Source organism: Bos indicus x Bos taurus, chromosome 3 (genome assembly GCF_003369695.1).
Source record: "Bos indicus x Bos taurus breed Angus x Brahman F1 hybrid chromosome 3, Bos_hybrid_MaternalHap_v2.0, whole genome shotgun sequence".
Lineage (NCBI taxonomy): Eukaryota > Metazoa > Chordata > Mammalia > Artiodactyla > Bovidae > Bos > Bos indicus x Bos taurus.
This window is the reverse complement of record NC_040078.1, coordinates 44,095,632-44,109,217: the sequence shown is the minus strand read 5'-3', so window position 1 is coordinate 44,109,217 and position 13,586 is coordinate 44,095,632. Positions and strand designations below refer to the sequence as shown.

Below are 13,586 nucleotides of genomic sequence, written 5' to 3'. Positions count from 1 at the left end.
ATGTTGGCAAATTGATCTCTGGTTCCTCTGCCTTTTCTAAAACCAGCTTGAACATCTGGAAGTTCACAGTTCACATATTACTGAAGCCTGGCTTGGAGAATTTTGAGCATTATTTTACTAGCGTGTGAGATGAGTGCATTTGTGTGGTGGTTTGAGCATTCTTTGGCATTGTCTTTCTTTGGAATGAAAACTGACCTTTTCCAGTCCTGTGGCCACTGCTGAGTCTTCCAAATTTCCAAACTAAGAGCATGGCATCTGGTCCCATCGCTTCATGGGAAATAGATGGGGAAACAGTGGTTGACTTTATTATTTTGGGCTCCAAAATCACTGCAGATAGTGATTACAGCCATGAAATTAAAAGATGCTTACTCCTTGGAAGGAAAGTTATGATCAACCTAGATAGCACATTCAAAAGCAGAGACATTACTTTGCCAACAAAGGTCCATCTAGTCAAGGCTATGGTTTTTCCAGTGGTCATGTATGGATGTGACAGTTGGACTATAAAGAAAGCTGAGTGCCGAAGAATTGATGCTTTTGAACTGTGGTGTTGGAAAAGACTCTTGAGAGTCCCTTGGACTGCAAGGAGATCCAACCAGTCCATTCTAAAGGAGATCGGTCCTGGATGTTCATTGGAAGGACTGATGCTGAAGCTGAAACTCCAATACTTTGGCCACCTCATGCGAAGAGTTGACTCATTGGAAAAGACTCTGATGCTGGGAGGGATTGGGGGCAGGAAGAGAAGGGGATGACAGAGGATGAGATGGCTGGATGGCATCACCGACTCGATGGACATGAGTCTGAGCGAACTGCAGGAGTCAGTGATGGACAGGGAGGCCTGGCGTGCTGCGATTCATGGGGTTGCAAAGAGTCAGACACGACTGAGTGACTGAACTGAACTGAACTGAAGAATAAAAGGAGCCAGGAAATCACCAATATGCAAGTAGCATGCAGAGGAAAAGGCCATAATGAAAGAAACTAAGAGGATCTACAGAGAAATAAAAATTAACTGCCTGTTGGAGCAGTTCTAAATCTTGTGATCTTGGAATACTTGTGAAAAGCATTAATAAAAAAAAGCTTATAAAAACAGGAAACATATTAAAGTGAGCAATGATTTATTTTTTTCATTTTTATATACTAGTGGCATAGTCAGGACTGTCACTTCAGATCTCATACTTCCTACTCATACTTTCTTCAGTGAAGGAGAAAGCCATCGAATGAAAATGTGTGCCAGGAACTGTGCATAAGCCTGGGTTGTCCTGGGAGTGTTCTTTGGCAACAAGTGTTAGAGAATAAGACTGAGAACTGTCACTCTCCAGTTCATGCATTGTCTGTATATGTCTGATTTTCATGGTGTCTTAGAGTCCCAAGGGTTTGGGCTCGAATCTCAGTTCTTCTGCTATTTGGCCGATTTTGTAGCCATTCAGAAGCCTGATTCTTCATCTATAAAATGAGGATAATAACTATTTGCCTCATATCATAACAAGGACTCAAACAACTATATTTATTAAGCCGAGTTCTGGGCACTGAATTCTGAACAATGTAGGTAGAGGTTATAGCTGTGAAAAGAAGAGAAGTGAAAGATACACCCATCCGAATGCAGAGTTCCAAAGAAGAGCAAGGAGAGATAAGAAAGCCTTCCTCAGTGATTGATGCAAAGAAATAGAGGAAAACAACAGAATGGGAAAGACTAGAGATCTCTTCAAGAAAATTAGAGATACCAAGGGAATGTTTCATGCAAAGATGGGCTCCATAAAGGACAGAAATGGTATGGACCTAACAAGCAGAAGATATTAAGAAGAGGTAGCAAGAATACACAGAAGAACTGTACAAAAAAGATCTTTACGACCCATATAATCACAGTGGTGTGATCACTCACCTAGAGCCAGACATCCTGGAATGTGAAGTCAAGTGGGCTTTAGGAAGCATCACTATGAACAAAGCTAGTGGAGGTGATGGAATTCCAGTTGAGCTACTTCAAATCCTAAAAGATGATGGTGTAAAAGTGCTACACTCAATATGCCAGCAAATTTGGAAAACTCAGCAGTGGCCACAGGACTGGAAAAGGTCAGTTTTCATCCCAATCCCAAAAAAAGGGAAAGGGAAGTCGCTCAGTCGTGTCCGACTCTTCGCGACCCCATGAACTGCAGCCTACCAGGCTCCTCCGTCCATGGGATTTTCCAGGCAAGAGTACTGGAGTGGGGTGCCATCGCCTTCTCCAAATCCCAAAGAAAGGCAATGCAAAATAATGCTCAAACTACTGCACTCATCTCACATGCTAGTAAAGTAATGCTCAAAATTCTCCAAGCCAGGCTTCAGTAATATGTGAACTGTGAACTTCCAGATGTTCAAGCTGGTTTTAGAAAAGGCAGAGGAACCAGAGATCAATTTGCCAACATCTGCTGGATCATGGAAAAAGCAAGAAAGTTCCAGAAAAACATCTATTCTGCTTTATTGACTATGCCAAAGCCTTTGACTGTGTGGATCACAATAAACTGTGAAAAATTCTTCAAGAGATGGGAATACCAGACCACCTGACCTGCTTCTTGAGAAACCTATATGCAGGTCAGGAAGCAACAGTTAGAACTGGACATGGAACAACAGACTGGTTCCAAATTGAGAAAGGAGTATGTTAAGGCTATGTATTGTCACCCTGCTTATTTAACTTCTATGCAGAGTACCTCATGAGAAACGCTGGGCTGGAAGAACCACAAGCTGGAATCAAGATTGCCTGGAGAAATATCAATAACCTCAGATATGCAGATTACACCACCCTTATGGCAGAAAACGAAGAAGACCTAAAGAGCTTCTTGATGAAAGTGAAAGAGGAAAGTGAAAAAGTTGGCTTAAAACTCAACATTCAGAAAACTAAGATCATGGCATCTGGTCCCATCACTTCATGGGAAATAGATGGGGAAACAGTGGAAACAATGGCAGACTTTATTTTGGGGGGCTCCAAAATCTGATCTGATCTGAAAATTACTTCAGATGGTGACTGCAGCCATGAAAATAAAGACACTTGCTCCTTGGAAGAAAAGTTATGACCAACCTAGACAGCATATTAAAAAGCAGAGACATTACTTTGCTAACAAAGGTCCGTCTAGTCAAGGCTATAGTTTTTCCAGTAGTCATGTATGGATGTGAGAATAGGTCTATAAAGAAAGCTGAGCGCTGAAGAATTGATGCTTTTGAACTGTGTTGTTGGAGAAGACTCTTGAGAGTCCCTTGATCAGCAAGGAGATCCAACCAGTCCATCCTAAAGGAAATCAGTCCTGAGTGTTCATTGGAAGGACTGATGCTGAAGCTGAAACTTCAATACTTTGGCCACCTGATGGGAAAAACTGACTCATTAGAGAAGACCCTGATGGTGGAAAAGATTGAAGGCAGGAGGAGAAGGGGACAACAGAGGATGAGATGGTTGGATGGCATCACTGACTCATTGGACATGAGTTTGAGTAAACTCTGGGAGTTGGTGATGGACACGGTAGCCTGGCATGCTGCAGTCCATAGGGTCGCTAAGAGTCAGACACGACTGAGCAACTGAACTGAACTGAACTGATGTACAGTCTGGTGGAAGATGGTCCTAGATGTATGAATTTAAATACAATTATTAATGGAACATGAGGTAGAGATTGTTTACCCTGAAAACTTTTGTAGTAAGAACATAGGTATTGTTTAGAAGAAGATTTTAGCCAGGAATTGAAATACTTGGAGAGGGAGAAGCCTGACTTTATTCTGTTCCTGTTTACACTCTGCCTTGAAATTATTAACTTATCCATTTTAAGCCTATGCCCTTGTTCATTGTTAGGCACTCTACAAAATATCACATCTGTGGAATTCCTTTGGTTTGGTCTGAAAATTAGACAGTGGCTCCCTTCTGTTGAGCTTAACACACAAATAGTTATCTGCTTCTTGCTCTTATCTCTAAACTAAGCATCTCAAAAACTGAAAATTCAGCCGGTATTAGATCTTCTGCATGTCAAAAGGTTAAAAAATTCTGAATCTGATCTTTAGCCTTTATCAGATTTTTATCCCCAAAATCTAAAAAAAAAAAAAAAAAAAATTGATCACCTGAGTGTGAAGACAAGATTAAATAAAATTCAGCTTAAGTTTAGTGTAATAATACTGAGCTTATCAAATATAACTTTCAAAATTTAAGATCAGGTTTTAGGTGGAAAAAACTTAGAACCCAATATAGGGACAGTTTCTGCCCTCTTTTCCCAGAACATTCTGTAAAATGCTGCACACATAGTGCTGAGCTCCATGTCAGCTGTGAGGATGTGTGCCTCTGACCTCAATACAAAACCTATGTCATATTTTATGAATGATTTGTTGTTCTGCATTTCCACATGCAGGTATGATTGAATGGTATGATTTCAATCGTACCATCATGAGGTATGACTGAAAATGGAAGGTAAAGTACATCAGTTAAGCCATCTGAGGTGTCACTCAACAAGCAGTTCATAAATCCAGGAAAATGAATTGCTTTGAAAAAACAGAAGATGGTTGATTCACGTTGTTGCATGGCAGACACCAACACAACATTGTAAAGCAATTTCCATCTAATTGAAAAATAAATTTCAAAAAGAAAAACAGAAGAATGCCCTTATTTCTCTCATTGTCTGACTTCTCTTCTCAATACAGAGGATAAGATTGTCCAAAACATCTGGTGGGATGGAGAAAGGAGAGAAAACCCAACTAATAATGAAAAATAATGGGCTTTATAGTTCTGAAGAGTTAGTTCAGCGGCTGATGATATAACTTACAACTATTTCCTGAGTAACTGTACTTTTAGTTTTGGTTGTTTGTGTCAGTGGGGTATAGCAAACACATCTTAATGTGCGTCACTACATCCTCCAATGCAAACTCTCAGTAACCATGTCATCTGGTGCCTGATATTTATTGTTTCTCCCAACACTAGGGTCTGTATGCTGTGGGGAATTTTCTGCCTAGCGAAGAGAGTGTGTTTCAGCACAGAGAAGCCCTCAGGTCTCTGACAGACCTCAATCAAGACCCCAGCCGAGTTTTAGCTGCTAAAAATGGTAGCAGCACTGACGGAATTGCTCACACTGAAGGCATTCTGAACCGAAACCATAGAGATGCTAGCTCCTTGACCAACCTCAAAAGGGCAAATGCAGATGTAGAAATCATCACTCCACGGAGCCCCATGGGGAAGGAGAACATGGTTACCTTCAGCAATACCTTGCCTAGAGCCAACACCCCATCCGTGGAAGACCCTGTGAGAAGAAACGCCAGCATTCATGCCTCGATGGATTCTGCTAGATCCAAGCAGCTCCTCACCCAGTGGAAGAACAAGAATGAAAGCCGCAAGCTGTCTCTGCAGGTTATAGAGACCGAGCCGGGACAGTCACCACCCAGATCCATTGAAATGAGATCAAGCTCGGAGCCGTCCAGGGTGGGGGTCAATGGAGACCACCACGCTCCCAGCAGCAATCAGTATCTCAAGATCCAGCCTGGCACCGTCCCTGGGTGTAACAATAGCATGCCTGGGGGACCAAGAGTGTCCATTCAATCCCGCCCCGGGTCCTCACAGTTAGTACACATCCCTGAAGAGACGCAGGAAAACATAAGCACCTCCCCCAAAAGCAGCTCTGCTCGGGCCAAGTGGCTGAAAGCTGCGGAGAAGACTGTGGCTTGTAATAGAAGCAACAGCCAGCCTCGCATCATGCAAGTCATAGCCATGTCCAAGCAGCAGGGTGTCCTCCAAAGCAGCCCCAAGAACACTGAAGGCAGCACAGTCTCCTGCACCGGCTCCATCCGATACAAAACCCTGACAGACCACGAACCCAGTGGGATCGTGAGGGTTGAGGCCCACCCGGAGAACAACAGGCCCATCATACAGATCCCGTCCACCGAAGGCGAAGGCAGTGGCTCCTGGAAATGGAAAGCCCCTGAAAAGGGCAGCCTTCGCCAAACGTACGAGCTCAACGATCTCAACAGGGACTCAGAAAGCTGTGAGTCCCTGAAAGACAGTTTTGGTTCCGGAGATCGAAAGAGAAGCAACATTGACAACAGTGAGCATCACCACCACGGAATCACCACCATCCGCGTCACCCCGGTAGAGGGCAGCGAAATCGGTTCAGAGACTCTGTCCGTTTCTTCCTCCCGCGACTCCACCCTGCGGAGAAAGGGCAACATCATTTTAATCCCTGAAAGGAGCAACAGCCCCGAAAACACGAGGAATATCTTCTACAAGGGAACCTCCCCAACACGGGCTTATAAGGATTGAGTGATAGTCATTCAAATCACTTGAGTCACCCCAAGAGACAACGTGTTGATTCTACCAGTGCTCTGTTCCAGCAAATCGGGAACCTTCTCACCAAACTCGAGTATCCACCATCAGCCCGCGATTCACTGACTCTCGAGAACTATTCCACCCAAGCTTGTAGACTTCACATCAAGGGAAGGGAAAAGCACAATGCAAGAACCTAACTCATGCGATAATGTGAAGACTCTTCCTAAGACCTACCTTCAAACGCAAAACGTTTGCAGAGGGCAATATCAAAAGAAAGCGGTTTCCTTCAGTGTATACTATTGTACTTCCTGAATGTGCCAACTTTAGGGTTCTTTCTTTATAATTAGCTGTGGGAATCCAGAACACACGTTTTCCCTGCAGCAGAGGCCATGCAGTATTATATATTCATTTTGCAGAATCTGCACCAAAAGCTCAATATGGGTGGTGCTGATTATTATAGTACATATATGGTGTAAACTCTCAATTTCTATTTAGCTGTGAAATAGTGGTGTGCAATTCCTTGTCAAAGAAATGCTACTGTTATTAAGAAGATGTTGGCTTCTTTGTGTTAGAATAGGACACCCTGCAGCTTCTCTGTAGTGGCTCAGTCACAGTCAAAAAATGAAAAGGTATTGTGCATTTCTTCAAAAGTTTGCTTTCTTCAACAACAAAAATTTATAAGGATATTTTCAGTGAAAGGGAATAACCAGTACTTTTCTGCATAGCTTTTTGCTGTTTACTTTTTATTTCAAGTTACTGCTAATGAAAAATCAGTTTTTAGTGAGTAAATTTGCATAATTTAAAATATTATTTTAGAGTTTTTTGAAATTGATGTGATCATATTTTGCATTTTATGGCTTCTCCTTTATTTATTGACTTAAATTTTTATGTTATAGATACATTCTTTAATGCAGAAATAACAGTTGATATTCCTTGAGCAAAATATACTGCTGTGAATTTATAAACAAGAAATATGAACCAAAACTTGACATTGTGGGTTACACTGCCAGCAGTGTTGATCATATGTTAACCTTAGATGTTTCCAGCCAGCTGGCTTAAACTTCTAACTTAAGTAATCCAAAATTTTCATTTTGTTCCAGATTATTAACATTTTTTGATATCCTGATAACCAGTTAGAGTCACAGTGGTTGGGTTTTGCCATCTTCTCTAAAATATTTTGTTATTTGTATACTAACAGGATGAATCTGAAAAAAAAAGAAAATTGATAAGTAAAAATATCTCACAGTGTACATTAAGAATGTATTTCTTCAAAATAGATAGGCACAGTTTTTGTGCTCAACTACAAATAACAGTTTTTGCTACCTATCTTGAATGAAGCCTTCAACTTAAATCAATGGAAACCAATATTGTCAATAAGAAGAAAGTAAAAGCAAAACATTTTGAGGTGTTTTTCCAACATAAAACTTTAAGTATGAAGAAATATTTGGTTCTTGTAATTTCGCATTTAACCTTTTTACACCATTTCCTAAGAATTCTGATGTACATCTCATGATTGCCACGGGGACAAAAGGTAACAACAATGCTGGTTAATCTTAGTTCAGTTTTCACTGAGAGCAGAAGTAGTTGTTTAGAGATGAGTAAGTACCACATTCTTAATCAACTTCTGCTGGAAAAGGGCAGAGCTTTCTAGAGTAACCAACCTCCTACGGCATTAGGGATTTAGCTGAAACCATCAGAACTGAAAACTCTGGCAATAAAATACAGATTCAACTATATCCCTTCTGGCAATTTCCTTCTCAGAGAGGGGAGTGGGAGTAAAATGTTGCCTTCCCCACTTCTCACCACCACCACCATTATGACACTCCTACTGGCTTTTGCCAATTATAGAGAGAAAGGTGGATTGGTTTTAGTGCTCTGAAGAAAAAAAAAAAAAGCTGCAGCATTTCAGGTGCAGTATGATATTTGCTAATCTTTCCTATTTCTTAACAAAAGATTTTAAAGTACTTCTCTAGTCACTGAAGTTTTTTTTTTTTCTTTACATGAATATTGATATATTCTTTTTCTACTCAAAGTGCCAAAGGCTACAGTTTTTAATGACTTAAATTGTACCACATTGTTAAGGAAATATATAATGATGGTCGCTAGAACTCAGACCTCTGCATGTGTATTTGATAACACATCTTTTGTAAGCAAAAGATTACAAAGAATTATTTGTTTACATTCCACTGGTACCTTAATTTAAAACAAATGAGACTAACAGGTGGTATCTCTTCTTAGTGTTCTATTTATCTTATTTGCTAATGAGAGCACTTCTTCCTTTGTTAGGCTGTGCTTTATTGATAAAACCAAGTATTGAATAAAGAGAGTTAATTATCTTTTTAAAGTAAATAAAATTATGAAGATATATATGATATATATAAAGTATTGTGTTTAATAAAATGTTATGCAATGTTTTCCAAACTGATAAAGTTTGTAAAGTGCTATAATGTATTTTGTTAAGTACAGATCAGAGCTATTGTGTGAGTATATTGTGCTAACATCATAGAAATAAAGATTAGATTTCTTCATCAAAATTGGAGCATTTTGGTCTTTTACTTCAGAGTATGAATTGATAATACTTTATAGGAAAACAGCTGAAAAAATTAGAATGACCCAGAACTGATTATAATTAGAAGAAAGTATTGCACTAAGAAGGAAAAGCTTCTCAAACTATGACATAATGTTTCCTTATCGTTTAGAATTTTGGTTTTATGCTTATTAAAGAAGTTCTTTTAAATTTATTTAGACCTAGATTTTTCACATATCAATGTTACAGAGTATTGAAAAAGAAAATGGGAAAGAATCATTTGTGTAAGTACCCCTTATACTATGATTGGATAAGTAACCCTGATCCTAATACATTTCTCATGAGGTATCAGGTGAGTGGTTTCTGGGTTATACATGTAAGAAGTTATCATTAAAGCCATATCATTTATGCCTTTTACAGGTCAAGTCTTTACTTGATATCTATGGGTTATTTCATATTCAAATTCAAATTGAATATGGAAATTCATTATTCAGAAAGTAATTTAATTAAAATAATTGAAGGAAATCAAAAGGAATTGAAATGGTTTAATCTAAAAGGGAAATGTGGCCTGGAAAATGGGTAATGGTTTGTTTGTGACTGAGTGTTTAATTTTCTCTGCTTATTAAATGTCTCCTGTCTTTATTCTGTAGAAAGTTTCTACTATGCTCTAAGATCAAATGCTACAGTTTGAAGGAAATATAGATTTCAGTCATAGTATATGATATTGTAGGCTTCCTTGGTGATTCATGGTAAAGAATCTGCCTGCAATGCGGGAGACCTGGGTTCCATTCCTGGGTTGGGAAGATCCCCTGGAGGAAGGCATGGCAACCCACTTTAGTATTCTTACCTGGAGAATCCCCATGGACAGAGGAACCTGGTGGGCTACGGTCCATGGGGTCGCAAAGAGTTGGACGTGACTGAGCGACTTCACTTTCACTTTTCACTTTCATGCATTGGAGAAGGAAATGGCAACCCATTCCAGTGTTTTTGCCTGGAGAATCCCAGGGACAGAGGAGCCTGGTGGGCTGCCATCTATGGGGTCACACAGAGTCAGACATGACTGAAGCGACTTAGCAGCAGCAGCAGAGTGACTGAGCACAGCACATATGATATTACAGATGAGACCCAATAATGGGAGATTCCCAGGGACAATGCTTCCTAATAGTTAAAAAGAAAAAAAAAAAAAAGAAGAAAACAAAATGTCTAGATGAGTCCTCTGATACAGAAATGATTCTCATTTCACTGGCCAAACGATGGTCAATAAAAGTCCCTAACTGCTAGTGTTTATTCACTATCATCAATGAGAAGGAGGGGCAAACTGAGCAAAGCTATAGTTCTGCCGCCAATTCTATTTAACAGACTTATTGAGTGTTCATTTTGTCTCCTTTACTCCTTCTTCATTAAGATTTTCAGTCATAGCCTAAGAGAAAAACCTATCTAAACTCTAGGGTTAGATTTTAAAAATAGTACAGTTGACAAGTAGGTGAATGAGTTTAAAGAAGAAAAAAAATATGAAATCATATTCATGTATAATCTCCCTTTCTCTCAATCACCTCCTGACACTTTACACCTGGCTACTAACCGGTTCTATTCCTGGGTTGGGAAGATCCCCTGGAGAAGGAAATGGCAACCGTTCAGTATTCTTGACTGGAGAATTCTATGGACAGAGGAGCCTGAAGGGCTACAGTCCATGTGTTTGCAGAGTCGAACATGACTAAGTGACTAACACACACACACAAACACACACACTAACTTATAGAAAGAAAGCTAGATATTCTCTATAAGAGGAATTTCCCCCCCACAAATTCCCTTGTTGTAGTTTGTAACTTCTAGTCTGTGATATCCTTCTGAGAAAAGATATGTGGTTTTCAGTATTAGGTAAACTAATTTCACTCCACCTCCAGCCCAGTCTTTCCCATTCTGCACCTAAACTAAATAATCACAGATATTTCTGGAGGTATGTGTGTTTGTGTAAGTCATTCAGTTGTGCCTGACTCTCTGTGACCCCATAGACTGTAGCCCAATAGGCTCTTCTGTCAATGGGATTTCCCAGGCAAGAATACTGGAATGAGTTGCCATTTCCTTCTCCAGGGGATCTTCCCAACCCAGGAATTGAACCCTGGTCTCCTGCATTGCAGGTAGATTCTTTACCATCTGAGCCACCAGAGTATAAAAAGAGGTATTAAAAAAAATAAACTCAAAATAAGTCAAAGACTTAAATGTAAAACTAAAAAATTTTTAGAAAAAAATATAGGAGAAAATCTTTAGGATATAGAACAAAGACTAGCTGCTAGTCCCTGGTTAGATATGTGTCTGCAAATATTTTGTTTTCAGTCTGTAGTTATCCATCATCCTTTGAGTAGAGTCTTTCAAAGAGCAAAGTTATTATTTTTGATGAGGTTCAATTTATCTTTTCTCTTTATGGGTTATTTTTTAAAATTCAAATCTAGACTATATAAAAAATCCTCAAAACTCAACAGTAAAAACTTCAATAACAGTAAACAGAAGAGACTAAAAGAGAAAAACAGTAAAATAAAAATGGACAAAGACATGAAGAGACATTTCAAAGAGGCTATATAGATAACAAATAAGCATGTGAATAGATGTTCAAAACTATTAGTCATTTCAGAAATACAAATTAAAATCACAATGAAATATTACTACATACCTATAAAGATGAAATTTAAAAAATTATAATACCAAACGCTAACAAGAATGTAGACAAACTGCATCACTGACACATTGCTGGTGGGAATATAAAATAGTATAACCTATTTGCAAAACCAAATTTACATTTATATTTCCTACTCTTGGGCATTTATCCACAGAAATAAAAATTTATGTCCACAAGAAATTCATCTCAGTTTTATTAATAATAGCCCCAAACTGAAAATAATCCTGATGTCCTTCCTTGAGTGAGTTGTTAAACAAACTGTTATACAACCATATCATGGACTACTACTCATCAATAAAAAGAAATGAACTATGATACATGCAACTGAATGAATCTCCAGGGTGCTATGCTGAATGATGGAGAAGGCAATGGCACCCCACTCCAGTACTCTTGCCTGGAAAAATCCCATGGATGGAGGAGCCTGGTAGGCTGCAGTCCATGGGGTCGAGAATAGTCGGATACGACTGAGCGAGTTCACTTTCACTTTTCACTTTCACGCATTGGAGAAGGAAATGGCAACCCACTCAAATGTTCTTGCCTGGAGAATCCCAGGGACGGGGGCGCCTGGTGGGCTGCCGTCTATGGGGTCACACAGAGTCGGACATGACTGAAGTGACTTAGCAGTAGCAGTATGCTGAATGAAAAAGCCAAAAGGTTACACCTGTATGATTCCATCTCACACAACACAGATAGGAGCAGTCCATGGCTAGAGAAGTTGTTTTACCATCTTTAATATATGGCTTCCAAAATTGCCCTAGTTGACATGATTTCCCAGAAGGATTGGGGTTAGGAAGGAGGAAGTCAAGGATAAGCAGCTTTGTCTTGAACAAAATGACACTGAAGTTGTATCTGTCATGTATAATCCACCCAATGGGAGCAAACTGGATTATCCTGTAGCAAAAGATGCCAGAGAATGCAGTCTCTTGGTCAGAGAACTTATTACCAACTAAAAGTTTGTGTCTTCTCTAACCAGATGGAAAAGAATCAGAATGGTTTATAAATGAGAACAGTCTCTGTCGTACAGCTTCAAGACTCTTCATAGTACAACGTATAGACCCTTATAAGCCACTACTTTTCCATACAAACCTATTGTGCAACAGGCTTCACTTCTACATTTGTGTGTGTATTTGGCTGTATGTCTGTGGTTTATTTTTAACTCTCCTTCCAGAAAGTCTTTGCATTCATTTTTAAATCTCTTTTGTCCTTCAAGACTAAATTTCAATCTTCCCCTATACAACTTTAGAGCTAGAAGGGACTTCAGATATCTCACATGCTTTTAGGTATAATAGCCTAATTATCTATGTCTCAAGAAAAGTAAGACACATGAGAAGTGACTTACTCAGAGTCACACAACTGGTAGGTTCCAGGAGGGTATTGAGAGCAGGAAACAACTACCTTGTGTTCATTTTGTAATTCCTACTGTTTAGCACATCACCTACCACATAGGTTAGACAGTAAGAAAACATTCACAATGAATGAATGTTTGAATGAATGAATGAAATATTATGACACCACAGTTGGTACCTTTTTCAAAAAGGTTGAGTGATCTTTCTCTTTTGAGAATGTTTGTATACCTGTGTTTTTCATGACCAATGTATTCACACTTATATAATTTGTACAATTAATCACCAATTTAACAAGACATTGAATGTTTACTACACACTAGACTGTAACCTCCTTATATGCAGCATCTAACACAATAAATGATCAACAAATATAAGAATATTTGAAAGAGTACAGTGTGTTCTACCTATTATGTATGAAAAATTCATGAAAATAAGTAAATAGAATTTATTATATAAAGTTAAAAATATGAAGGGTCTTGGAACAGAAAGGAACAGTTGTTCATTTTATTTCTCTCTGAAGTTCCACAGTTCTCAGAAATCCCTTCACGATTTTGAAGCCAATTTATTTATATTTTTCTCTTTTTTCTTATTTGAAGCATCTTTTAAAAATGTTGACATGGTGTAAGCCAGATTTCTTGGAACAAGCTGTCTTCTCACAATAGATGTGATTTTGCAACAGTTGTTTGTTCAAATGTTCCCACCTCCACAGTAATTTCTGTAGAGGCAAGTGCCAATGAAGAATACTTATTATACTTAAGCTATCACTAAAATGTGAAAGTCTCTCAG

The 13,586-nt window shown here is 39.0% G+C and overlaps 1 protein-coding gene across 1 annotated transcript in view; it reads left to right on the top strand.

The window, feature by feature from the left end:
• PLPPR4 (phospholipid phosphatase related 4) overlaps positions 1-8,787 on the top strand; it is a 55,138-nt gene extending 46,351 nt beyond the window's left edge. The window contains exon 7 of the mRNA XM_027536425.1: positions 4,919-8,787. Within this exon, the coding sequence (XP_027392226.1) occupies positions 4,919-6,247 (1,329 nt within the window). The 3' untranslated portion in view covers positions 6,248-8,787. The remainder of the gene's footprint in view (positions 1-4,918) is intronic.
• The last annotated feature ends 4,799 nt before the right edge of the window (positions 8,788-13,586 follow it).